Consider the following 25,032-nt stretch of genomic DNA (forward strand, 5'->3'; position numbering starts at 1 on the left):
TACCCCAGCTGCCTGCATGTACTGTTAATTCTTGATATTTGCGAATTGCATAACTGAAGCAGGAGTTAGATACGAGTCTGATATTAAGCTAGTGGGATGTGAGAAACTGCCTAAACACCAAATCCAGGCTAGCAAGCACACCAACAATTATTATTAATCCACAGGACGGATTCGACTTGGCGTCAGCGCACCTCCCCATCCCAGAAGTGGCCCTTAAACATGCATGACTATCCAGGGAGGCATCATATTTTGTACTTACATTTAAAAATTTGTCCATCCTGACAGAGAAACAAATATCACAGAAGATAAACAACAATTAAAAATGATCTGCGTTCAATAAAACTAACTTTAGAGCTGACTGTTACTGAATGAAAGCAATTGGAGTCATGTAATACAATTTGACTGTCATGTACCACTCTGCAGTAGTAACAATACTTACTTGTTGACCCACTAGATATCACTGCTATCACATGTGCTGTTGCTTTATTCAGAAAGCATATAAATCAATTATTATTATTATTTTTTTTTTTTTTTTAAATGACTGCAGCATCCGCACTGTAAGGCCACAATGTTCTCGGGAGCTGCAACCCACAGTTTGAAAACCACTGTTTTATAGTTTCCTGCAACTTATCTCTAGATGTAGACAAACTATTTCATCTTTATCAAATGCCAGATCATGCCCCCAAGTTGTGATAAATTTATCAGTATCTGCATGCTTAGCTGTAGGCTCTTATAGATTCATTATTATAGAGGCTGCTCTCTCTCTCTCTCTTTCTCTCTCTCTCTCTCTCTCTCTCTCTCTCTCTCTCTCCCTCCCTCCATGAAATATTAGCTTTTGGGTTGAAAAAATGGTTGAAGCCATTTATGGTCAGTGACTAAATGGAATCTTGTTTCATATAAATACCTGTATGGTCTATCCTGCTGTGGCTAGTGATGTGCTGCTTTTGGGTGAGATACCACCTGCAGCTGTATGTCTTTAGTGAGATATTGATATCATTACACCAAACCATAACTTATAATTTAACATTAGTTTTAAACTATTTCAACACAATTTTGCAAAAATGTGAAATTTTATTAGATAGCACCTTATGACACATATGACTCAGTGGACCCAGATGAATACAAATTATTGGCTAGTATTCTTGCATTTGAAGACAGGATGAAAGTAGTCAGTATTCAACCAGTCATAAGTGATTCTCTAGCCATTACTACAACATAAACATGACAACTCAGTGAAATGTTGACATTAAAAAAAGTCTGTTTTTCCCTCATTCAGACCCTATGGTGCAATTGTTCACCGCAGTGGACAACTGTTCATGTCACTTATTTGGCATTTTCAGTCAGTCCTGAGGCTGCATATGCACGCAGCCCACTCCAGTAGACACTCCCTACTGGTGTTGTTCCCTGTGTGTATTTGCCGTCTCAGGACTGATTGAAAACACCAAAGAGCAACTGTTAACAGTTGTCCACTACCGTGAAAATGTGCACCATAGGGTTAAGGCAAATATAAAGATCATTCCTTTGAAATAGCCGTGGTTCATTTCCTTCCTCACCCGTGTCAGATGAAGGCTTGTGCTCTGTCTCTAGTGACCTTATTGTTAAGGAAATATTAATTCCTAATACATCTTTCTTTAGACCCACTAGGACAGCTGTGCATATAAGCATGCTGCTTCCGGGATTCAAACATATGTGCTGGCTCTGGATCAAATCAGCCTTGCGCATTAACAACAAGGGTTGGTGTGCTGGTCAGCCTGTGTCTTGTTTTTAGCAGTTTCCTACAGTAATGGGCTGGCACGCATGTTCTACCTCAGTTACCAGATTCGTGAACAATTTCACATAGGATAACACTGGATAGAGACAGTTGGGGTACACAAATTCTGTCCCAGGGGAGAAGGTGTAGTGACAGGAAGGGCACGTGGCCATGCTCTACCATAAACATTTGCCAAATCCAGTAATTAACATGCCAGTCTCTTGAAGATACAGGATAAAGGCCAGAGATAAAAGTTTATGAGTGCTTTCTTCTTTGCTAATAATAGCCAATTAGACCTACTGTAACGGAGTTCTTATTCTGCCTTGAATATGAAATACATCAATATTTAAAACTTATTACAGTGCAGCACATTGATGATGTACTGTGTTGTCAGTTATTCAGCAATGCTTTGTTATTATTAATAATAAGTACAATTTTCTGTGGAGCAATGATACATTGTTCATTTCATGTATATTCTTGCAATTTCAGTTCACCTTTTAAGGTTTCTACAATAACTGGTGAGGATTATATATGCTTATTACTGATAAATATTATTTTACCTTGCAGGAAATAATAGAGTTTCCATGCTTGAAAGTTAGTGGCAAAACATTTGAAGTTCTGTCACAATTCCACCATTACATTAGGCCAATATGCAATCCTCTGCTGTCAGATTTTTGTGTGGCCAGGACTGGAATAATTCAGGTAATTCATGAAAAAGAATTCTAGTACTACAATTTTGTGTACCATTATAACTGTCAAAATGTTTATATTATTGTGGTCTTTCCGGTGGAAATACCTGGAAAGGGATTACATGTGGTACTGTAACTAGATTCATTAATGAAAGCCATAATATACATCTAGTAATATACTCCCAAGTCTCTGTATGGTGCATGGTGGAGGGTACTTTGTACAACTTATAGCCATTTCCATCCCTGTTCCACTTGCCAATAAAGCGAGGGAAAATCAGCTGTCTATATGCCTCGATACGAGCCCCAATTTCTCTTTATCTTATCTTCATGGCCCTTATGTGAAATATACATCGGCTGCAATAGAATCATTCTGCAGTCAACTTCAAATAATACACCTCCTAAAACAGTGGGAGAATAGTATCTCCACAAGTTGTTGTGATAGTGTTGATATCACAAACTGCATAGGAAATACCCTTGAGCATATGGTTAACTGCTGTCCAGTGTGAGTATTACAAAGGAAAAAACTCATTAGTTGTTTCCAGTATGGCTTCAAGTAGTATTGTTCAGACCTAGCTAACCTGATCCTGCTGTAGGTGGGTTAAGAGGACAACACCTTGTAAGGAAGGATATTCTTTGATATTGGAAAAGCACATGGCACTGCATGGAGGTACGATGTACTTAGTCAGCTTCACAAGTGGGGCATGCATGGAAGTCATTAAAATATTTTCTTGCAGATCAGTCGTTCCATTAATGAACAGCAGTCACGTTATCCATTAATGTTATATAAGAGAATGGTTGCAGTAGATGAACAGTTAATTACAGATGTGTTCTTGTGCTGTACTTGAAGGTAAAATTGGTTGAGCTTGCCCTCAGGATCAAGGAAAACAAACAGAAATGTTTGAAGCTGTGTATGGAACTCTGCAGATGTGTGTAGACTCAGACGGGTGCTACTTCAAAAGTGGTCACCACTAATTGAACATCTGATTAGTGCACAGATTTCCAGCATCAGTTTTTTTCCTTTTATGCCATGTCCACTCAACATATTTTCCAGCAGAACACAAAAATCATTTATAGCAACCTGCTCATTCACTGCTGTTGATTTTATTATTATTATTATTTTTTTTTTTAATGAAACTTGCCCCAGCACAAGACCATATTTGAAGGTCAAAAACAGTTCTGCATTAATATGCCAAGAGGAGTAATTTCTTATTATGTCCTTTGTACTGGTGATTGAACTCTTTGGCTGTGGGTTTTCACACATATTCAGTTGGCACAATACACTTACCTCCATCATTAGTAAATTTATGTCAACTACATTTTGAACACTGCAGCTGCCCTGTGCAATGTGACAATTTCTTTAGCTACCACAGTTCCTGAGTTATAAATTGATGTCTAATTTAAAGTTAGGACCACTCATTTTTATCTTGGAAGTCCTTGCTTCACATGTACATGCTTTACAAACACACACTTTTAGATTCACTGATATTCTGATATAGCAGAGCATTTGCCATGTGACTCTCCTTCATGTTTGTTAGCAGTGGAAAATACACCTAAAATCAAGTTACAATTTTTGCGTATGTTTGGAAACTACTTCTGAAATCAGTCATGTCTGTAGACTTAATAATATTACTGATCTTCAAATCTGATATAAGTTTCTGTATGAGGAAAATAATGAATGATCTCTTGTTCCTTGCTTAACATGCCATGTGTGTATTGTAATGACAAGTGCTAGATTGTTTTACAAGTGGATATTTTTCTTTTTATTTTATTTAGGTCAGCGAAGCACAAATAAACATCAGTATACTGGATTAATGATGTAAGATGTTTGTATTAGCAATTTCAGTATTTAAAAATAGACTTTAAATGATTATCTAACAAAGAAGCACTGACCGACTGGCTGGCAGTAACAGAATAAGTAATTTAACAAGAATGAAACAGTAGTAATATGACTACTAAATTGGCGGATGTTGGGAAGGAGAACAGAACATTATTGTGCTTTTGGTCATTCGTTATTATTGTTATGTTTTTGGTAGGACTGTACTTGATTAGTATATTGTGGAAGTAATTTACGAAAATTGCAAAGAATAGTTTGATCATTAAAAGTGTCATTGAGAATGTGCACAAATGGATATTATTTTCATATTGATCATTTTATTGTCTCTGCTGGCCAGTTTCAGTGTTCGTAGCTTCTGTGCTATTTTTGTCACATGATCTCCATCTTCAGCACAGTATTAGGCAAAGGTAAAATACTTTATTGGTGTCAAGTTTGATCAGGTGGTTCCATTGGCATTTAATGCATTCTGTAGAGCATTGCTTTTTAGTAAACAATTTTGTACTTACCTGTGTGACCTGAGGTTTTATTGATAGAGACATCAGAAATTTAAACCTTTCTCTGTTCATTGGTTAAGATGATATTCTGATGCATTTCGTTCGTTTAATGTGCATGGTCTCCAATTTATAATGTTGTACTATCGAATAAGATCAGTATGTCATCAACACGTCTTTTATAACATATTACTTTAATAACTAGCTGATGGTTCATTCTAAATAATTTATATTCTAAGTCAGTAATAAAAATATAAACATGTAAACTGACAAGGCAGCTGCCCATAGCTAAACCATCTCTCAAGGTACTTTTTATTATTAAAAAAAAAAAAAAAAAAAAAAAAAAGAGGCTAGCCTAGAGTTAACAAATCAGTGAACTCGTATGTTTCTTATAAAATTAGATTTTTGTGCCCATACAAGTTATTTTTAATTGTTTCTTTTGTTTCCTTGAAGGATGTGTTTGTGTAGAGGTTAAAGATATAATGCAAATATTGTAGTAGAAGTAGTTGTATACATAACTGCAGGTCTAGTTTGACAATGATGGGACAGCCATTTGGCCTTGGCCATATAGTTGGAACCATTTCACATCTGCTTGAAATCTGGGTGCCCCTTACGCAATGAATTGGTTTATAACTACTCTCTACTAAGTATGTATCTTCAATTTTTTGCATGTTATTGAGAATCTCATTTAGTTTCTTGCTGATTGTGAATTTACAAAAGGTTTTTCTACAATTTAGAAGTGGAATCTGACAGAATTTCCATTATATTGTTGCTATTGAAAAATTATATGGTTGTACTGAAACATTGACTATTGTACATTACAACTGCAGACTTACCTTTGTGTGTCCTGACTATTAAAAACATTATTGTTAGTAATGACTGTACAGTCACTGTCTTTCTTGTTGTTAGTAGGTCCTTTTTCTGCTTGTTTAGTGATGATATTGTTGACATTGTGGCCTTTGAAAATTTAGCCATTGTCTTTTCTGTTCTAGTAATTGCCATTGCTTTACTAGTCTCGATAAATGTAAAAATTCGACTTCTGATATAATCCAATCTTATATGTAATACTGTATATGCCACATTACTTTTGCAGCATTATGCTGCTGGCCAACAACCATGTCTCCACTATTTAGACAACCATTAGCAGTCTGCCAAAGAATATACTGATTGCAAATATAGTCATGTTACATCATTAACCCAGTATGTTAATGTTTAACCATGCTTCACTAATCTAAGTAACAGTAAAAAATGCTGTTTGTAAAACAATCTGGTGACAGTCATTACAGTACATACATAAGAGGGCATGCTGAAAATTAATGCCTCCTAATTTTTTTATGTCAAAACTCTTTAAGCTTTTTAAATAAAACAAATGTTATTAACAATCTACATAGTTATTCTTCATCTCTATGTATGTACTTCCAGTTAGAGACCAGTTTGTCGATGTTGTCATTATAGAATGTCTGACTTTGTTGACGCTGCAACAACCTCATCTCTGCTTGCTCTGCTTCATCACTATTAAAATGAAGTCTTTGAAGATGTTCTTTAACAATCTTAATGTTGGAGGCAGATGAAAATCAGATGGAGCCAAGTCAGGACTATATGGATGATGACTGATGACAGCAAACCCAAGCCATCAGACTGTTGCAGATGTTGCAGTACTCATGTGTGGTCTGGCATTATCATGCTGAAGGATTGGGTGCTCCACAAATGGACTAACTCTTAGAATTCATGCATTCAGTTTCTGAGGGTCTCACAGAACACTGACATAGTTAAGTTACACATTGCCATGTTGCACACTACAATTCTGAACCCTCTACCAAACAATGTGGTACAGTGTTTAACACACTGGACTCGCACTTGGGAGGACAATGGTTCAAACCTGCGCCCAGCCATCCAGATGTAAGTTTTCCATGATTTCCCTAAATCGCTCCAGAAAAACGCCTTGATGTTTCCTTTGACAGGGCACGGCTGATTTCCTTCCCCATCCTTGGCACAATCTGAGCTTGTTCTCCATTTGTAATGATCTCGATGTTGATGGTTCGTTAAACCCACTATTCCTTCCTTCGGAGCCTCTAGTGGTAGAGGGTTGCAACTTCCCTCAGTGAAGTGGCAAAGTTGAATGAGTAATATGCATGATATGTAATACCTCAACCGATATTGAGACCAGAATAAAAAATTTTGAAGCATTACTTTTCAGCACACCTTCTTAGTATGTTAAGTGAGGAATAGGACACCATTCATTTCCTCCTTTGTACATAAGCTTACATCAGGTTTGGAGGTTGGCAATATTGTGCAAATGCAACTGACATTAAAAAAAAAATAATTATAGCAATTCCAAATATACCCCAAAACTATAACTTTGCTTCAGATGTATTTTTAAATGTAAATGAACACATTAGTTGGGCACATAGCAAATGCTGTGCTGTATCAGTGTATGAGTGAATCTAAAAGTAAGTTTGTGTGTGTGAATTACTGTGCACAGGGCAGCTGCAGCATTCAAAATGCAGTCAACATAAAATCAATAATGATGAAGACATAAGTGTATTACCCCAACAGAAGATGAGCGAAAACCCCAAAGCACTTCTTGGCATAAATTAAGTTATATGAAAGTGGCCGATTGCTTATTTTTTGTGTAATTAAATAGTTCCTTAGCCACGCAAGCAAACATATTTCTTTGGTGTTGATGTACAATGCTGCCCATAAAAACTGCAATACCATACAACAAAAATTGACTTATTATGCATATAGAGTGAGGTGAGAAAAGTCATGTAATACCTCCTAAGGTCATATCAGACCTTTTGTCTAGTGTAATGCAGCAACTCGACCTGGCATGGACTCAAAAAATTGTTGAAGTCACCTGTACAAATATTGAGCGATGCTGTCTGTAAAGGCATCCATAATTGCAGAAGTGTTGCCAGTGCAGGATTTTGTGCACAAACTGACCTCTTGATTATGTCCCATAAATGTTCGAAGGGATATCTGCTGGGCAATCAGGGTGGCCAAATCACTGACTCGAACTGTCCGTAATGTTCTTCAAACCAATTGCAAACAATTGTGGGCCAATGACATGGCATTTTGACATCCATAAAAATTCAACCCTTGTTTGGGAACATGAAGTCCATTAATGACTGCAAATGATGTCCAGATAGCTGAATATAGCCATTTCCAGTCAGTGATCACTTAAGTTGGACTAGATGACCCAGTCCATTCCATGTAAACACAGCCCACACCACTATGGAGACACCACCAGCTTGCACAGTGCCTTGTTGACAACTTGGGTCCATAGCTTAAAGGGGTCTCTGTCACCCTCAAACTCTACCATCAGCTCATGCCAAATGGAATCGGGACTCATCTGACCATGCCACGGTTTCCCAGTCATCTGGGGTTGAACTGATACAGTACATAAAGCTATCACCTCTTGCAGCAACAATAGTTGTAACTCAGCTGGACATCAAATTGATCTGAGCGTGGATGACATAGAGGTACAGCATTTCAGGCTGCTTAAACTCTGGGATAGAAATCGTCAGTCATAATGGCTGGAGAGTGATGGTGTGCATGTCTTAGAAACCCATGACCACATGTTTTCAGTGGGTGAGTAATCTCTACAGAACACTCTGGGCAGGTAACAGTTTAAACACCCACCCGCCCCGCCATATCAGCATACCCAGACAGCATCAGGAACATGAACTGCAGTCTCACAGAGACCTTGAAAATAGATCACAGCCACTTGTTTTAACATTTCAGAAAGGTGCAAATTACTGGCCATGCAAACCAGAATGTACACTGCTGGTCATTAAAATTGCAACACTGTTGCATTTGGCAATGTCCTTTCTCCTAGGAATGTTCACATGTGGATACCTCCATTTCGAAGCTATGTGCAGAACCTTGTTATCACTGGCCGAACCCTAGCGTTGCTACCTCTGAATTATGGGGTCCTGGGATCGATTCCCGGGCGGTTTGGGGATTTTCTCTGTGCGGGGACTGGGTGTTTGTGTTGTCCTCGTCATTTCATCATCATCATCCTCATCATTTGTGACAGTGGCTAGCTTGTACTGTGAAAAAAAATGGGACTTTGTACGGGCACTGATGACCGCGCAGTTGAGCACCTCACAAACTGAACATCATCATGATCACTGGCCAAACCACTGGCAATACACCTCTGTCTGCTGCTGCATCAAGGGGAGTTGCGGCAGTGATCACCATGATGGTCGCCTTACATGAGGCATAATGTGATCTTCTCACATTTAAATGTGATTTATGAATGCGAAACCAACTGCGTAATCTGTCCACATAGAATGTAGATATATTTGCCCCAACTAATTTATTTGGCCCATCTGTAACAATCTGTGGTGTTGGGTTTTCTTGTGGTACACCCTATTCACAGTAAGCCTACATGAACTCAGAGGTAGTGTGTCTCACATGTCAGACACCCACAATTTGGTTGCAATCAAATGTGCTGAAATTGTACATCTCCCCATACTGGACTCGAGTGTCAAGCCAATAACCAGCACAAAGTCTGGAAACATCTCGGTAGTGTGACTTGCTGAAATATTACGTTCACAGTGGCGTTGCCAACTGGAATTAATTCTAATCGTCATGAGAATATATTTCTGCATCACCATCCCAGTCAAGGCTGATATCATGAAAGACGAAATACAGTAGGACCTCAATAATCTGGTGTGCTTGGGGTCTGTAAATGCCAGATTATCAAATATACTGCATTAGCAAGGTGATTTTTAAAAATCTGGTGTAAAACAAGTGGTAGAAGCAAAACCTATAGTTTTAAGGTACATCAAGTATCCATTATTTATTAAAAGTAGAAACTGCACTATAAAAATTTAAAAGTATGTGTTACTGTCCTGTAAAGACAGAAATGAATTGAAAGTCAAATACTGCATTTCTGTATTAGACCAGTTTAAGGATCAAAGTTTTTCAAAAGTTCAGTATGCATAAATAATCCTTTTTATCTAAGTAGTCTTTTTTAAGCTCGTTACACAATAAAATAAGAGAGAACCAATCAACATATAAGTCATATTGTCCAGTTAAGACACACACACATTTACCATGCAAATAGACTTTCATCTTAAAGACAGAAAGGAAAACTGTCATATGGCATGGCAACTCCGTCAAGGATGATTTATTAACATATGTTACCAAAAAGATCTCTGTTGTCATAAACATGTTGTGTCTTTAGAATATGTGAATAATATGAAGACATGCAAACGTTATCACTTCACAAACTGCTTCTGGGAGTCTACGAAGTGAACGGGCACAGTGATTGTGATACTAGACTCTTACTTGAGAAGAGTGGGCCACTTGGCTTTAGGATTTTCTTAAATCATTTCATGTGAATGCCAAGCTGGTTTCTTTTGTTAGGAGATGACCAATTTGCTTCCCCATATTCATCCACCTGATCTTGTGTTCTAACAACCAGTCAGGCAGCAACCTCTGTGCAATCACTAACAGATGGTTAGATCATTTGTGTGCTCATTTTGCGAGCTTCTAAATAGAAGCAAGTTACTCATTTAGATTTGTTTGTGTGCTTTTGTAGTTAAATCATAAATTTCTTGTATGCTTCTGTGTTTACAAGGCATAGTCTCATATTTCAGTAACTGTGTGCTGTATATTTAAACCCTCTGTCTTACTTCTGTCATTTGTTTTGATTTGAACAGCCATTGCCTGTTGTAGAGCTCAGCCAGGGGCTGATGTCTGCACTAGCAGCAGCAGCAGATCAGTACATTGTTTGTGTGTTTATTTTGAGCTTCTAAGTAGGAGCAAGTTACTCATTAAGATTTGCCTGTGTGCTTTTGTAGTTTAATTGTAAATTTCTTGTGTTCTATGTAGTGTGGTTTTGCACCATACAAGATGGTGCTGGCTTGCTTACACAGCTTGAGGCTGTTGCAATGGGATTCACTTGTGGGGGGCTGGATGTGGGGATCCAAGGAATGTTCTGCATGTCCCTCATGCCACCCCAGCCCACTACTGTGGCTGGCCTGGTTACCACTCACATTGAGGTTGACATCTCATACGTGGTCGAGTGAGGTGTAATTTCTAGGTGTGGCAGGCAGCGAAAGACTTTCCAGGGGACTGATCGTAAGGCCTCCCTGGTCTTGTCTGATAAAAAGGCTTCAGGTGCTGTCTGTGGCTGATAGAGACCTTGAGCCAGATGCAGTCACTTGTCCTGTTTCAGATGAAGCCTCTTGACCTGTAAGATGTGGACATTCACCAGAGGGTGGGATTACTGGTAGTTGGGAGCTCCAGTGTTATGGGCATACTGGGGCCCAATGAGGGGAACAAGTCCAGTGTGCTCTCTGGGTGCATACCGGGGAGGAGGGAGTCATCCCAGATGTTAAAGGGATCTTACTGGAAGGTATGAAGAGCACAGGAGGCAGCCAATTGCTGCAGGTAGTGACTCATGCCAGTACTAAAGATGTGTTGAATGAGTGAATCATTTTTTCTTTGCTTTAGCTGTTATTTATTTATTTTCACTACCATTTTTGTCTTATGAAGCCATTGTCTAGTGAATGTCTATACAGAAAAGCATACTTTTGTCACCAATAAGAAATAAGAACACAATGGTGTGCAGGTAAATTAGCAGAAAAATTGTTGTCTTCAAATTTGCCAAATGTTAAAATTGGCACTATCTTCACAATATGTTTCTCACTTTGTATTGGTTTACAAACTGGTGTAGGTATTTTGAGTTTTGATATTTATTTTGTGCATCTAAGGTGGGAACTGTGCACATATATAATGTTACCCAAAGAATAAAAGGGCAGATGTCTGGTAATCTCAGTGTACATCTAAAGAGAGTTTAGTATCTGCCCAGGTGTTGCAATGCTGGTCAACAACACTGTCAGCACAAGGTACTGAATGGTCTGACAGTGGATTGACATCAACTGGGAAAGTGGACACTGTAAGAGGAAATTAAACTTGCTGTGCAAGTCAGTCTACGGGGAAGCAGAAAATCTGAAACTGTGTAGAGATGAGTGTGGAGATAAACACAGCACATGGCTGTCGCAGCTGGCTGATGACTAAACACTTGGAAACTATGCATGGCGTAAAGAACAAGCTGAGTCCATGGTGGCTGAACTCAGCAATAGAACTGCCCGCCTGGCTTATTGCCACCACCAGGTAAGCACTTCCATCAGCGGGTCTAGCCATACCATGCATAATTTGTACCCCTCCCCCCATGGCAGTTGTTCACACTATTCTGCTTCGATAAACATGCCAGCTTACCTGGCTCCGTTGCGATATCTGCTAGAGGAGATACTGAAAAGAGAAACAAATAAAATAAAATAATATAAAATATTTAAAAGGTGTTATGAAATTGGGAGTTAAAAAATTTAAATTTCTCTTGGTGTATAGTTAACATGATTGATTTTATCTGTCAGTGTGGAAATTGTGTGTGACTAATATTGTCTGTTGGCATGGGAATTACCAATGGATTTATTTATTTATTAGCCTTAGACAGAATGCTGACAAAATTGTAGAGATATTTTCTGTTTTTTGTTTCAGTTTGTTCGTCAATAAGTTTATCTGACTGATTTTTGAAATGACTGAAAATGGAATTTGATTATTTTCATTTCATTTCATGTGTTCTTTTAATCTAATCCAAATTTCCTACCTATTTGGCCAGTGTGTATTATGTCACATCTAATTGTATAGGTTCCTGATGTAAGAGATATTTAATGGTTCTGTTTTGTGGATGGCGTGTCTTATATTTTAAATTTGATTCTCGGGTGAGATATCAGATGTTGTAAAATTTCCACAGTACTTCGTCAGGGAACACACTGCTGAGGCTGTGACTGAAGCCTCCTATTTATGACAGTCTCAGAAGAAAGTGTGCAGGTGTGAATGCGCCAAATTCGGTGACCAACAGTAGAGATATGCTGATTGATAGTGAGAGAGACAGCTATGCCACCTCTTGGATGATGAATACACACAGAGGCTGTCAGTCATCCTGTACATTGCCATTAGCCCCCCCCCCCCCCCCCTACCCCACCCCACTCCATAATATCTCAGCTGCTGAGAGGTCAGTGCTACAATCTCTGTGTGAGGACCTAATATTGTGATCTTACCAGTGTATAAAGGCAACACAACTGTTATCCTCTCCGAAAAGATGTACTTAAATAAGATGAAGCCATTATTGAATGACTCTGCGTATCGCCTTCTAAATGAGGACCACCATGATCATTTTATGACGGAGAACTTTAGAGCTTCTCAAGAACAGCACAATCTTTGATGCTGTGGCCAAGAAACTTCATACACAGGCACCAGTTCCTTCTAGACTATATGGATTGCCTAAGATTCATAAGGATACTGTGCTCCTTCGGCAAACAGTTAGCAGTGTTAGAGTGTAGGGTACCAACGTAGCACAATTGAGCCCTTTAGTGAGAAAATGGGAGCACAACATCGCAACTCACAATATTTTGTCCATCGGCTCAAGAAATTGTGACTTGCACCATCAGATATTCTCATTAGTTTCATTGTGGTCTTGCTTTTCACTTGAGTGCCACTGTAGGAATTACTGTTGCTCTTTGGTGAGAAGCTGGAAGGGGAGCTTGTTGATTTGTTTGAGCACGTGCTCACTTAGACTTACTTTTCATTCAGTGACCAATACTTTAAACACACTGACGGTGTCGCATTGGGTAAGCCCTTTCCACCCACTGTGGCCAATCTTTTTACTGAAGATTTCATGGAGATTGTCATCTGGCCCCACGGCACTGCATTGCTGAATTCATTTTTGCAACACCTAAATTGTCTTCATTCTAACATCAGGGTTACTATGGAGATTGAGAGAATGGTGAACTATCATTCCTGGACATGTTGGTGTGGAGAAAATAGGATGGCACCTTGGGTCACACTGTGTACTGTAAACTTACGCATGTGGACTTATATTTACTGGCCTCCAGCTGTCACCAACCAGCACAATGAAATGGCACGCGTAGGATATTGCTCCACAGAGCACAAGCCATATTGGATTCAGGAAGCTTATCTGATGAGCTACCCTACCTCTGTACCTTCCTTCCTTGTAGAGATTGGATATTCTGAATGGGAGATTTGCCATGCCTTACACACAACATGTGCTAGACAAAGTGAGGAGCTGGAAGAAAGTGAAAAACAAAGAGGAATGCTTGTTTTTACACACGCCGGTGGTATTTCTTCACAAACAAGAAGATTATTGGAGAAACATAAAGTTAAATACATCTTTCGTCTGCTTTCAAGCTCAGTGAAAGATGATCTTGGTTTAAGAAGGCCTGGTGTCTACAAGATTCCCTGTAGCTGTGGGTCATCATACCTTTTACAAACTTGTCACACTGTGGAGGACAGATGTGTTGCAAATCAAGGAAACATACGTCTGCACCATCCAGAGAAATCTGCAGTGGCGTAGCATTGTCTCAGTACAGGACAAAATATGGAATTCTCTTCTCGAAATTCTCTTCTCGAAGTCTTCGTATTCGGACAGCGTTATTAAAGAAGCAGTGAAAATTCGCAGCTTGACTAATCTGCTTAACAGGGACATACCAAAAGTCTTGAGAAGTATGTGCCTGACTTACTTCTGATTTTTACATGACTCTCTAATAAACCTTTGGAGGGACATAGTCTACTTATTTTTTTGTGGTGCATAAATATATATTTAAAATCTATACTCCTTTATAAAGGCACATCAATGTTTAATGTTGTTAGGAGAACTCTCAAAAAGTTCTTGAATGATTTACTTCAAATTTTTAAACATTACTCTAATAAACATTTGGACAGACATAGGATACATATTTTAATATATATGGTTTAGAAATGTATATATATCCATACATATTATAAATATGGAAGTATGTTTATTGTATGTTCCACATCTCCTAAACTACTGAACCGATACCAAACAAAGTTGGTACACATGTCACTACTGTCTGTAAAAAATCATTGGGAGGATAAGAACCTCCTACCTCTCAAAGAGTATGGGGTGGGGGTGAAAAGTAGTGTAGCCCATAACACGCGATTATCCAACTTAGTTCATCCAGTATTTGAGAATGAGAGCACATAGTGGCTTGCAACAAACATTGAACATAATTTCAAATCTTTACAAAATGTTTTCTCACTGACAGTCCCCACAAAAGGAAAAAGTTTATTGCGTACTACATTGTCACTGTTCATGCAGTAAAACTGCCATGTGAAGCATGAATTTTAATTTATTACTTCTTTACTACTAACTGTTTGTAACACTTTTAACAGACAGTATCCACAGATTCCACTGAATGCATCAATGTACGACATGTAATTCAGGAGATCGACATCATAAACACTGAGATTCATGAAAAATTGCCACATTATGCTTGAAGTCTTCCGAAGTGAGAGTGATTTCAGGTGTGCCGCAGGGGAATGTCATAGGACCGTTGCTATTCACAATATACATAAATGACCTTGTGGATGACATCGGAAGTTCACTGAGGCTTTTTGCAGATGATGCTGTGGTGTATCAAGAGGTTGTAACAATGGAAAATTGTACTGAAATGCAGCAGGATCTGCAGCGAATTGACGCATGGTGCAGGGAATGGCAATTGAATCTCAATGTAGACAAGTGTAATGTGCTGAGAATACATGGAAAGATAGATCCCTTATTATTTAGCTACAAAATAGCAGGTCAGCAACTGGAAGCAGTTAATTCAATAAATTATCTGGGAGTACGCATTAGGAGTGATTTAAAATGGAATGATCATATAAAGTTGTTCGTCGGTAAAGCAGATGCCAGACTGAGATTCATTGGAAGAATCCTAAGGAAATGCAATCCAAAAACAAAGGAAGTAGGTTACAGTACGCTTGTTCGCCCACAGCTTGAATACAGCTCAGCAGTGTGGGATCCGTACCAGATAGGGTTGATAGAAGAGAGAGAGAAGATCCAACAGAGAGCAGCGCGCTTCGTTACAGGATCATTTAGTAATCGCGAAAGCGTTACGGAGATGATAGATAAACTCCAGTGGAAGACTCTGTAGGAGAGACGCTCAGTAGCTCGGTACGGGCTTTTGTTAAAGTTTCGAGAACATACCTTCACCGAAGAGTCAAGCAGTGTATTGCTCCCTCCTACGTATATCTCGTGAAGAGACAATGAGGATAAAATCAGAGAGATTAGAGCCCACACAGAAGCATACCGACAATCCTTCTTTCCACGAACAATATGAGACTGGAATAGAAGGGAGAACCGATAGAGGTAATCAGGGTACCCTCCGCCACACACTGTCAGGTGGCTTGCGGAGTATGGATGTAGATGTAGACTTTTAATTTATTACTTGTTTACTGCTTACTTTATTCACAACACATATCACAGGCAGTAGACACACATACCGCTAGATACACCTGCAAAAATTATATCACTGTGCATACACAGTTCAAGAGATATGATGTCATAAGCATTGAGATGCATAAAAATGAAACTGCAGGGCGAAATTCGCTAGAGATACAGGTGAAATATGTTTACAAATACATGAAAAATGTCTTAAATATATTCGACACGTGCGTATGCAGGCAAAGACGCAAGAAAACTAACCACCAGCCTCCTGTTGGGCTTGTGGTAATAACGGGGAAAGAGAATGGGGAGAAGGAGATGGACAAACAGAAAGGGTGGAGGAGGAGATGGGCAAAGATATGGGGGGAGGAGGAGGTGGACCGAGAGAAGGGACAGAAAGAGATGCACAGAGGTAGGGGGAGAAAGAGATTGGAAGAGAGTGGGGGGAGGAGGAGATAAAAAGTGAGGGGGAGGAAATTGGCAGAAAAGGGAGGAGTGGGAGGAGGAGGAGACTGACAGAAGAGGAGAGAGGAGTAGGTGGACAGACAGAGGAGGGAGAAGGAGATGAACAGCAAGAGGGGTGAGGAGGAGATGGACAGGGAGATGTGGTAGGAGGAGATGGACAAAGAAAGAGGGAGATGAAGATGGGATTAGAGAGGTAGAGGAGGAGGAGCAGATGGACATAGAAATGGGGGACAAGCTGATGATGAAGAGTGGGGTAGCAGTAGGAGTAGGTGGACAGAGAGAGTGGTGGGAGGTGATGGTCAGAGAGTGGAGGAAGTGGACAGACAGAGAGGCTGGTGAAAATGGATATGGTGATGAGAGGGGGGGGGGGGGGAACCGGAGATGGAAAAAGAGAGGCAAAGAGGAAATGTACTAATGGAAGATTGGAATAAATACATACCCAATCAACACCAGATACTTGGCTAGTATTTGTATAAAGGTTATTACTATCAGAAGAAACCAATTTACTCTTAAAATTTTTTCCAACTGTGTTGGTTGCATGGTTGTAATTATTACTTATTTACCAATTTAGGTAGGCTGTCATGAGATAGGTTTATTTTACCCTACTGTTGACTGTGTCATTACGATAGCAATCCTGCTTAATAGGAGAGGAACCACAGGTTTGGACATTTGGTTCAGGCACTTTGGCCAACCGGCCAGTGATGTGAAGCCACTATCCATGCCTCGAAGGCCGAATCATTTGTGGCCACTGCGGCAATAATATCACTGAGTCCCAAGGGCTGAAAGGCTCAAAAATACACGACTTTACTAGGCGTGGTCGATCTGTGTGGTGCTGCGCTGTATGGGCCCAACTTGTTTACTGGATGGGACACTCAGAGGGCGCTGTCTAGAATCTGATCTCGCAGCCTCCTTGGCTCTACCAGTCGACCATGCGTGTCTGTGTTTCAGTGTCAGGACTCAGAACCATCTGTTAATGACTTAGATAGGTATAAATAATAATTCCAATCACGGAAGCAAGACTGTTTGTTTCTTTGTCAATTTACTCTTCTTCTGTATCCAGTAAAACGTCGCTAACCTCTTCCCTTCAGAACATGGAGCATGGTCAGAATGCAAAATAGGTTGAATTATCAGAGGAACTTGTATATTGACCCGTAACTTCACAATACAATACAGCTTTAATTTTCAGCTGGAAATACTGTCTGAAATATTGTTCTGTGTCAAAACAGTTACAAAGCACACTAAAACACTTTCATGTAAGTGTAACATACAGTAGTGTCTGTACTGTAAAATATGTCTGTATTTTATGGCAAGATATTGCTACTGTGAGTGAAAGTTTAACGAATTTATATACCTTATTCCAGTACTGCATTGACAACCTCACCCCCCCCCCCCACACACACACACACTCACACACAAAATTGCACTTAACTATTTAAAACATGAGAAATCACACAGTAAAAGCATCTTCTGTCCTTAAGAAGGACGAAAAAAATCTGTAACGTTCTTTTGCTTAGCAGACAACAACCTTGATTTTGCCATGATGTTCTGCCATTTCCTAATCCTCAACATGTCTGTTGAGGTAAATGTAGGGCTTTGTTCGATGTATTGAAGGGCTATATCAAATGCATTTTTAACATCTGTTTGTTATACTTGAGCCATAGGTTCATTGTCTCCATTGCCATCATCATCTTTCCATCTTTCTCACTCTCATTACTTGTTTGAATTACAGCGTCAATGATTTGGTTGTCAGTTAATTATTCTTCTGTTCTGCAGTCAACGTTAGCTGTACTGATCCAGTCACTTATGTCACTGGGCTCAGCATCTGGCAAATCCCTCAAAATTGCTGTCGTATGGTGCATGGGGTGTTTTATCTTGATTCTATTCACTTTTTTTTTTTTTATTCATGAACAATGGCATCTTGTGACTGCCAATAGCATTACTGCATTGTCTCCATCTAATTTTTCATAAAAGCAGTGCCTTTTTTGTGATTGGTCCAGACAATGGAGTTCTTTTTTTTTTCTCTCCTGCTTAAACTACACCAACAAAGCATTGTCTAGAATTTTGCTTTTAGGTTACTTCAGAATCTTGCACAGTTTCTCAATCCTTTCTCACCATCATTCGCCACTGTATGACATTCAAGATTTTTCCTGCTTTTTTTTTTCTCCAGTCTTTTGCAGTTGTTATGCCAACCACTACCTCATTTTCAGTATCATCATCATCAGTGTTCTGCCTAAAGGCAGGTTTTTACATGGTAGTTCTCCAGGCTGTCTGGTCTTCTGCCATCCTCTTCAGGTCTGCATAATTTCCTCTTCCCTTTATGTCATCTCTCAGTATTATGAAGAGACTCATCTTTATGTAACCATTGAAGCACTTACAGTTTCTCTGCTGAAGACCATATCACATGTTTATGTTCATTTGATACCATGATTTAGTTTTACACACATTAATATGTAAGAACAACACTGTCGCTAATTTATAAAACATATCCACAACAAACAGGTATCCGGAGACATTTTCAACAAATTCGAAATGCTTCATCAGTCAAAGAAGGGAAGAAAATGGATATTCTGGAAGAGATAAAAATATTATTCATTTTAAAAATCAGCCAAATACACTTATTAACAAACAGACAGATGAAAAACAGAGGACACCTCAACAATTTTGTTAGTGCTCTGCTTGTGGCTAATTAAGGAAAGAAAAAGAAACTATAGCTGTTGCATCTGTAATTGCCAAACTGACATATAAGATTAGTCACACATGATTTCCACACTGACAGATGGAATTATTAACATTATATACTAAACGAACTTTAAATTTTCAAACTTGCCATTTTGTAACACTTTTTAATAATTTCATCTTACTTCATTTTATTAGTTCCTCTCTTTATGTATATACTGATATCATTAAGACACCTACACTTTTATTCTTTGGTCAGTATTCTATCTGTGCATATTTTCTGCCTTATATGCACAAAATAAATGCCAAAACTGTAAAAACACCTTGAATAGTTTGTAAACTAATTTAAATTGAGACACAGGTTGTGAAGACACTGCCAATTTAAATATTTGCCAGACTTAATGGTAACTATTTTTTCTGCGAATTTACCTTAACACCATTGTGTTCTTATTTCATGCCAGTAACATAAATATTCTATTCTGTACAGATATGCACTAGACAATAACTTCATAAGCCAAAACCAGTGTTGAAAATAAATAAATAAAAGCCTAAGTGAAGAAAAAAATGCCACATTCTTCCAATAAATATTCGGCTGTGGTACCCTCCATGAAAAAGCCTAATGATGTGCGTCACTTTTTATCAGAAGAGATTCTCTCTGGTTTCCAGTGTCTGTCTGAAGTGGTCAAGACAGCCAGTCTAACTTGCAACATAAAGACAGAGCTCACCACATGTGCCATCATTGACAGGATCAACTGTGGGCCTTTGGTACAGAGCTGAGTGGAGATTCTGAATAAGAGGCTCAGGGAGTCCTGTATCCATGTAGGTTGCAGATTTCCTTGACTCGCACCATAAGGTAGGGGGTATCAGGTTCTGCTTAATAGATCAGGTATCCATTACACACAGGAGGCAACTACATGGGTGGCAGTTGCTATGTGGAGTGGACTGTGAGCAGCTTTTTAGGTTAGATGGTTGCAGAATTGTAAAAATTGTTTCAGTCTCAAAGGGTACAGGTCAAACACAGGATGGAGGTAGATCTAGGAAACATTGGTATTGTGATTTTAAATTGTTGTAGCTGTGTTGAGAAAGAAACAGAGCTCCAAGTGCATATAGAAAGCACTGAAGCAGAAATCATTATAGGCACTGAAAGCTGGCTAAAGCCACAGATAAGTTCAGCCAAAGATTTTACCAAGCCTGATGATGATCAGAAAGGATAGATGCACTTCTGTTGGTGGTGGCTGTTGGTTGCTGTTAGAAGTGGTGTACCTTGTAGTGGAATTTAAGGAGACAGTTGGTGTGAGCTAATCTGGGTAGAGGTTATACTTAACAACTGGAATAAGTTAGTAATTGGTACCTTCTACTGACTCCTGACTCAGATGACAGTTGCTGAAGGGTTCAAGGAAAATTTGAGTCTTATCTCAAATAGGTACCTGACTCATATAATTTGTTGTTGGTGGTAGGGATAAAAACAGTGTCCAGAATTGTACTAAATGCAGTCTCCAAAAATTATTTCATGCAGTTAGTTCAGAAGCCCAATTGAAGTGTTGCAATAATGTACTTGGCCTCTTAACAACAAGTAATCATTAGCGAATCATCATGACAAGTACAGGGATTAGTGACCACAAGGTCATTGTAGCAAGACTAAATATGGCAACATCCATATTCACCAAAAATAAACAAAAACTATATATATTTTAAAAAAGCAGAAAAAAATTCGCTTGTCACGTTCTTAAGGGCAATCTGCACTCTTTCCAAACTAACCGTAGAAGCACACACAAGATGTGGCTTTAATTCAAAGAAGTAGTGTTGCTAACAGTCTGAAGAAATTCTAGTCAAATGTAGAACATACCAGTGGCAAGACACAATAAATACCTTCACTGCATGATAACAACAGTAATGTTACCAGAGACAATGCCACTAAAACAGAGTTACAAAATGTAGTTTTCCAGAATTCCTACACCAAAGAAATTCAAATCTAGAACACTGCTAACACAAGGAACTTAGAAGTTCAGGGTGCTTATAATTAAACTTTAGCTACCTGAGCCAATGTATACTGAAAACTGTTTATCATTTGGGTATCCAAGTTTATAGAAATGATATTTAGACTGTGCCTACAGAGTTCGCATTTGTAGTGTTAGTGTCATTACTTGCCATTATGGACTGTTGTTGGTATGGCAACGCAGGGTTGAAACATAAGTGTCATTGTGCATTACAGTTGCAGTCAGCCAGCATGGATATGGACAAGGTGAGCAGGGCTTTACTCATAAAGCTGTCGTATCAAAACAACTGCAATAGCACTGCTGCTCTTTGCGAGTGTCAATGCATTATAGGAATATGGAGAGGCCTTGTTTCCCCACTGGGGTTGAAGAACATGATTCAGTAGTTCAAATTACCTGGCAATTTGGGAATTGCTCCACAAATTGTCTCCTAATCATATTGCTTGCCTATTGAGTATTGTCTTAATTGTTTGACAGGATTTCTGATTTCCTGTCAGAAAGGTCACAATTGTCGAGTAAAACAGAAGTGATATTTGGCATTCCCTAAGGAAGTGTTGTAGGCCCTTTGCTGTTCCTAATCTATTTAAATGGTTTAGGAGACACTCTGAGCAGCCCTCTTAGGGTGTTTGCAGATGATGCTGTTGTTTACTGTCTACTAAAGTTATCAGAAGATTGAAACCAATTGCGAAATGATTTAGACACAATATTTGTATGATGTGAAAAGTGGCAATTGACTCGAAATAAGGGAAAGTGTGGAGGTATTCCACATCAGTGCTAAAAGGAATACGTTAAATTTCACTTACACGATAAATCAAACATTTTAAAGGTGTCAGTGCAACTAAATACCTAAGGATTACAGTACGGACAATTTAATCTGGAGTGGTCACATTGATATTGTGGGGAAGGTGAACCAAAGACTGTTTTATTGGCAGAATACTTAGAAGATGCAAACTGTCTATAAAGAGACTGCCTACACTATGCTTGCCTGTCCTCTTCTGGAGTTGTGCTGCATGGTATGGGATCTTTACCAAATAGGTATGATAAAGGATGCCAAAAAAATTCAAAACAGGGCAGCTTGTTTTGTATTATTGCGAAGTAGGGGTGATACTTACATGGATATGAAATGTCAATTGGGATGGCATCATTAAAACAAAGGCATTTTTCATTATGCAAGATCTTTTCATGAAATTTCTATCTCCAACTTTCCCCTCCAAAAGTGAAAATGTTTTGTTGATGGCCACTGGCATATTGAGAAATGATCATTGTGATAAAAAAGAGAAATTGCTATTCAAGAATGGCATGGTAAGGAAAGGGTCTGAAGGTAGTTCGATGAACCATCTGCCAAGCACTTAAGTGTGAATTTGCAGATTAGTCATGTATATGTAGGTGTCAATAGGACCTTAACTATAAATTTCCATCCTTTTTTGTATCTTGTCGAAAATGCTTTATAGGGAATTTATACTATTAAATAAGGTAGTTGATAAAATTATGTATGTACCAAAATCACAGGTGGCACTGTATAACCATCACTTAAAAAGAGAGTTAACTGTAAAACATTGGGTTTAAAGGTTCCCTTTTCCTAAGGCTATGTGAGACAAGGACTGAAGCAAGATGTTGAAGGCTTTTAAAGTAGGCCAGATGGATAAGTCACTTAGAAACTGTGATTGGATAAGATACAATAGCAAGGAGAATATATATACACTCAGCCTCACACCAGTTATCCTAGTTTAAGTAACAGGTAAGTAGCCACTGTTTCTGTCTGCTATTGTAATTACTAGCTCTCATTTATTACTTTCTTGTATTTACACAGCTATTTTACAGTTTTTGCGTTGTTATTTGTGTGCAGTATTTTTCACTCCTCTCTCTTGTCATATTTCATTCCAGGAGATAATTGATAACTCCGAGACATTTGAGAGCATTTTTCAGCAGTTCAGAATATGGCTTCACAATAATGACTTCAATAACAGATGTGTGTTTGTAACATATGGTAACCAAGATTTCGAAAGGCTGCTGCCAACTCAGTGCCAGATTTCAAATATTGCTGTTCCAAGCTGCATGAGAAAATGGCTTGATTTGAAGAAGGTAAATGAATATATTTATATTTTCAGTTGCACATAGATGCAGAAATGACAGATATCTCTGTAAGTGAACGTGGAATTGAGAAACAACTGTTTTGCTAAAGAGAAGGTCACTTGACTGATGGGGGTATCATTGGAAGTCAGTGTCTGTGCAGATAAGTGAAATGCTATCTGTAGACCAGTTCCAAGTCCTTGAGGTGGATCCACATGCCTTTAATACACAAATGTGGATATTAAAATTTTGGAAACTGTTTTAACCAATTTGGTGTGCCAGAGATATCTTTTTAATCTTGTGTTCTACCACAGTTATTTTTGGCTGCTGAATTCTTTACAGTTGGCTCTCTCAGTACTATAAAAATGAGTAATATTATTTTTGTGCCTCATCCTAATGTTTTAACAAATTCAGAGTCTTGTGTTTGTGTCTGATGTGAGAATATACTTTTCTACATGTAACCACAAACAACTGTGTCTTTGAATTTCTCCTTTTCATCAAAAACAAAATTAAACTTTTGCACAGTCATTGATTTTGATTTAATTTCTCATATTGTTGGCATTTTTAAAGGTGAGTTACACACAAGCTAGTGGGAATTTACCCTGGTTTATTTACAACAAGAGTTATATATAGGATGCTCCTCGGAAACAGTGCTATCTAACTTTAGTCTGTATTCCAAAGCAAAGTCCAGTCCATGCTGTATCAGAGTTCCGCTTAGGACAAACAGAGTGCACGATAATAGTACCTAAGCCAAACCACAGATTGCATCCCATTTGATTCAGACCAGTCCTGGGCCAGTTTATATGCTAGATTCTGGTGTGGCCTTATCAGAGAGCACTCTTGATGGCAAGCACCAAGTTAGACCAGTTCTTAAGTATTGATTATTGGTCTAGGAGCCCTACCAACTCAGAATAAAAGAAAAAAGAAGATTCAGAGATGAGGTGCATGATTTGTCATGGTTTTGTTTTGTTGTCAAGAGAGTGTTATAAAAATACTTAACAAGCTGCAATAAGAGACAACAAATGTAGTGTGTGTCGTAAAGAGTCTTGTGCTAAACATGCTGAGCCCACATTCCAATTAGAACGAAATAATATATTGATTTTTCCAGCACACCTCACATAATGACTACAGTGTTAAAATTAGAGAAATTGTGCTTGTTCAAATGGGTACTGACAATTGTTCTGCATACGGAACATCTGTGAGTAGAACAGGATTAAGGTGAAGTGAGTTTGGTATGTTATGTGCCCTCTGCTAAGGACAGTATTGTTTGTGCAACATAAATGTAGACAAAACTTCCGTGTAGGTGCAAAAATACCATTTATTGGAGAACAATTCACAAATAAACTGGGAATTGTGTACAGTAGAGAACAAATCACCGCCTGTGCAGTATATGACAGAGGCAGAATGGACAATCTCCTTGGAAAAAATGCAAAATGTATCCTTATTTGCTAAAGCCTTGACTGAAACACATTCTCATCAAGCCTCTACAAAGTTAGAAGGTATCCCTCTCACTATTATTACAGATAAAAGCAGTAATGTGACCAACGGAATTATCTTTTAAAGAGGCCTAATGCTCCAATTTGATGAAGAATTCAAACATGAAATTTTGCAGCATTCAAAGTGTATGATGCATACAGAGAGGCTCAAAGGAAACTCAGGCTGACTCAGGTACCTTCATATTTACATTTTTCCAGAAAAAATAAAGTTCATGTTATAGAGATATGACATTAGGCTCGACATGTTTTCAGTGTTTCCTTTTTGATTATATATCATGTCACTTTCCTT

General features: G+C 38.6%; 1 protein-coding gene across 1 annotated transcript in view; it reads left to right on the forward strand.

The window, feature by feature from the left end:
• Window positions 1-25,032, forward strand: part of LOC126184312 (ERI1 exoribonuclease 3-like) — a 117,131-nt gene that overhangs the window by 44,767 nt on the left and 47,332 nt on the right. The window contains exons 2-3 of the mRNA XM_049926688.1: window positions 2,318-2,452; window positions 23,062-23,259. Of these exons, the coding sequence (XP_049782645.1) occupies window positions 2,318-2,452; window positions 23,062-23,259 (333 nt within the window). The remainder of the gene's footprint in view (window positions 1-2,317; window positions 2,453-23,061; window positions 23,260-25,032) is intronic.

Source organism: Schistocerca cancellata, chromosome 4 (assembly GCF_023864275.1).
Source record: "Schistocerca cancellata isolate TAMUIC-IGC-003103 chromosome 4, iqSchCanc2.1, whole genome shotgun sequence".
In the NCBI taxonomy this organism is placed as follows: domain Eukaryota; kingdom Metazoa; phylum Arthropoda; class Insecta; order Orthoptera; family Acrididae; genus Schistocerca; species Schistocerca cancellata.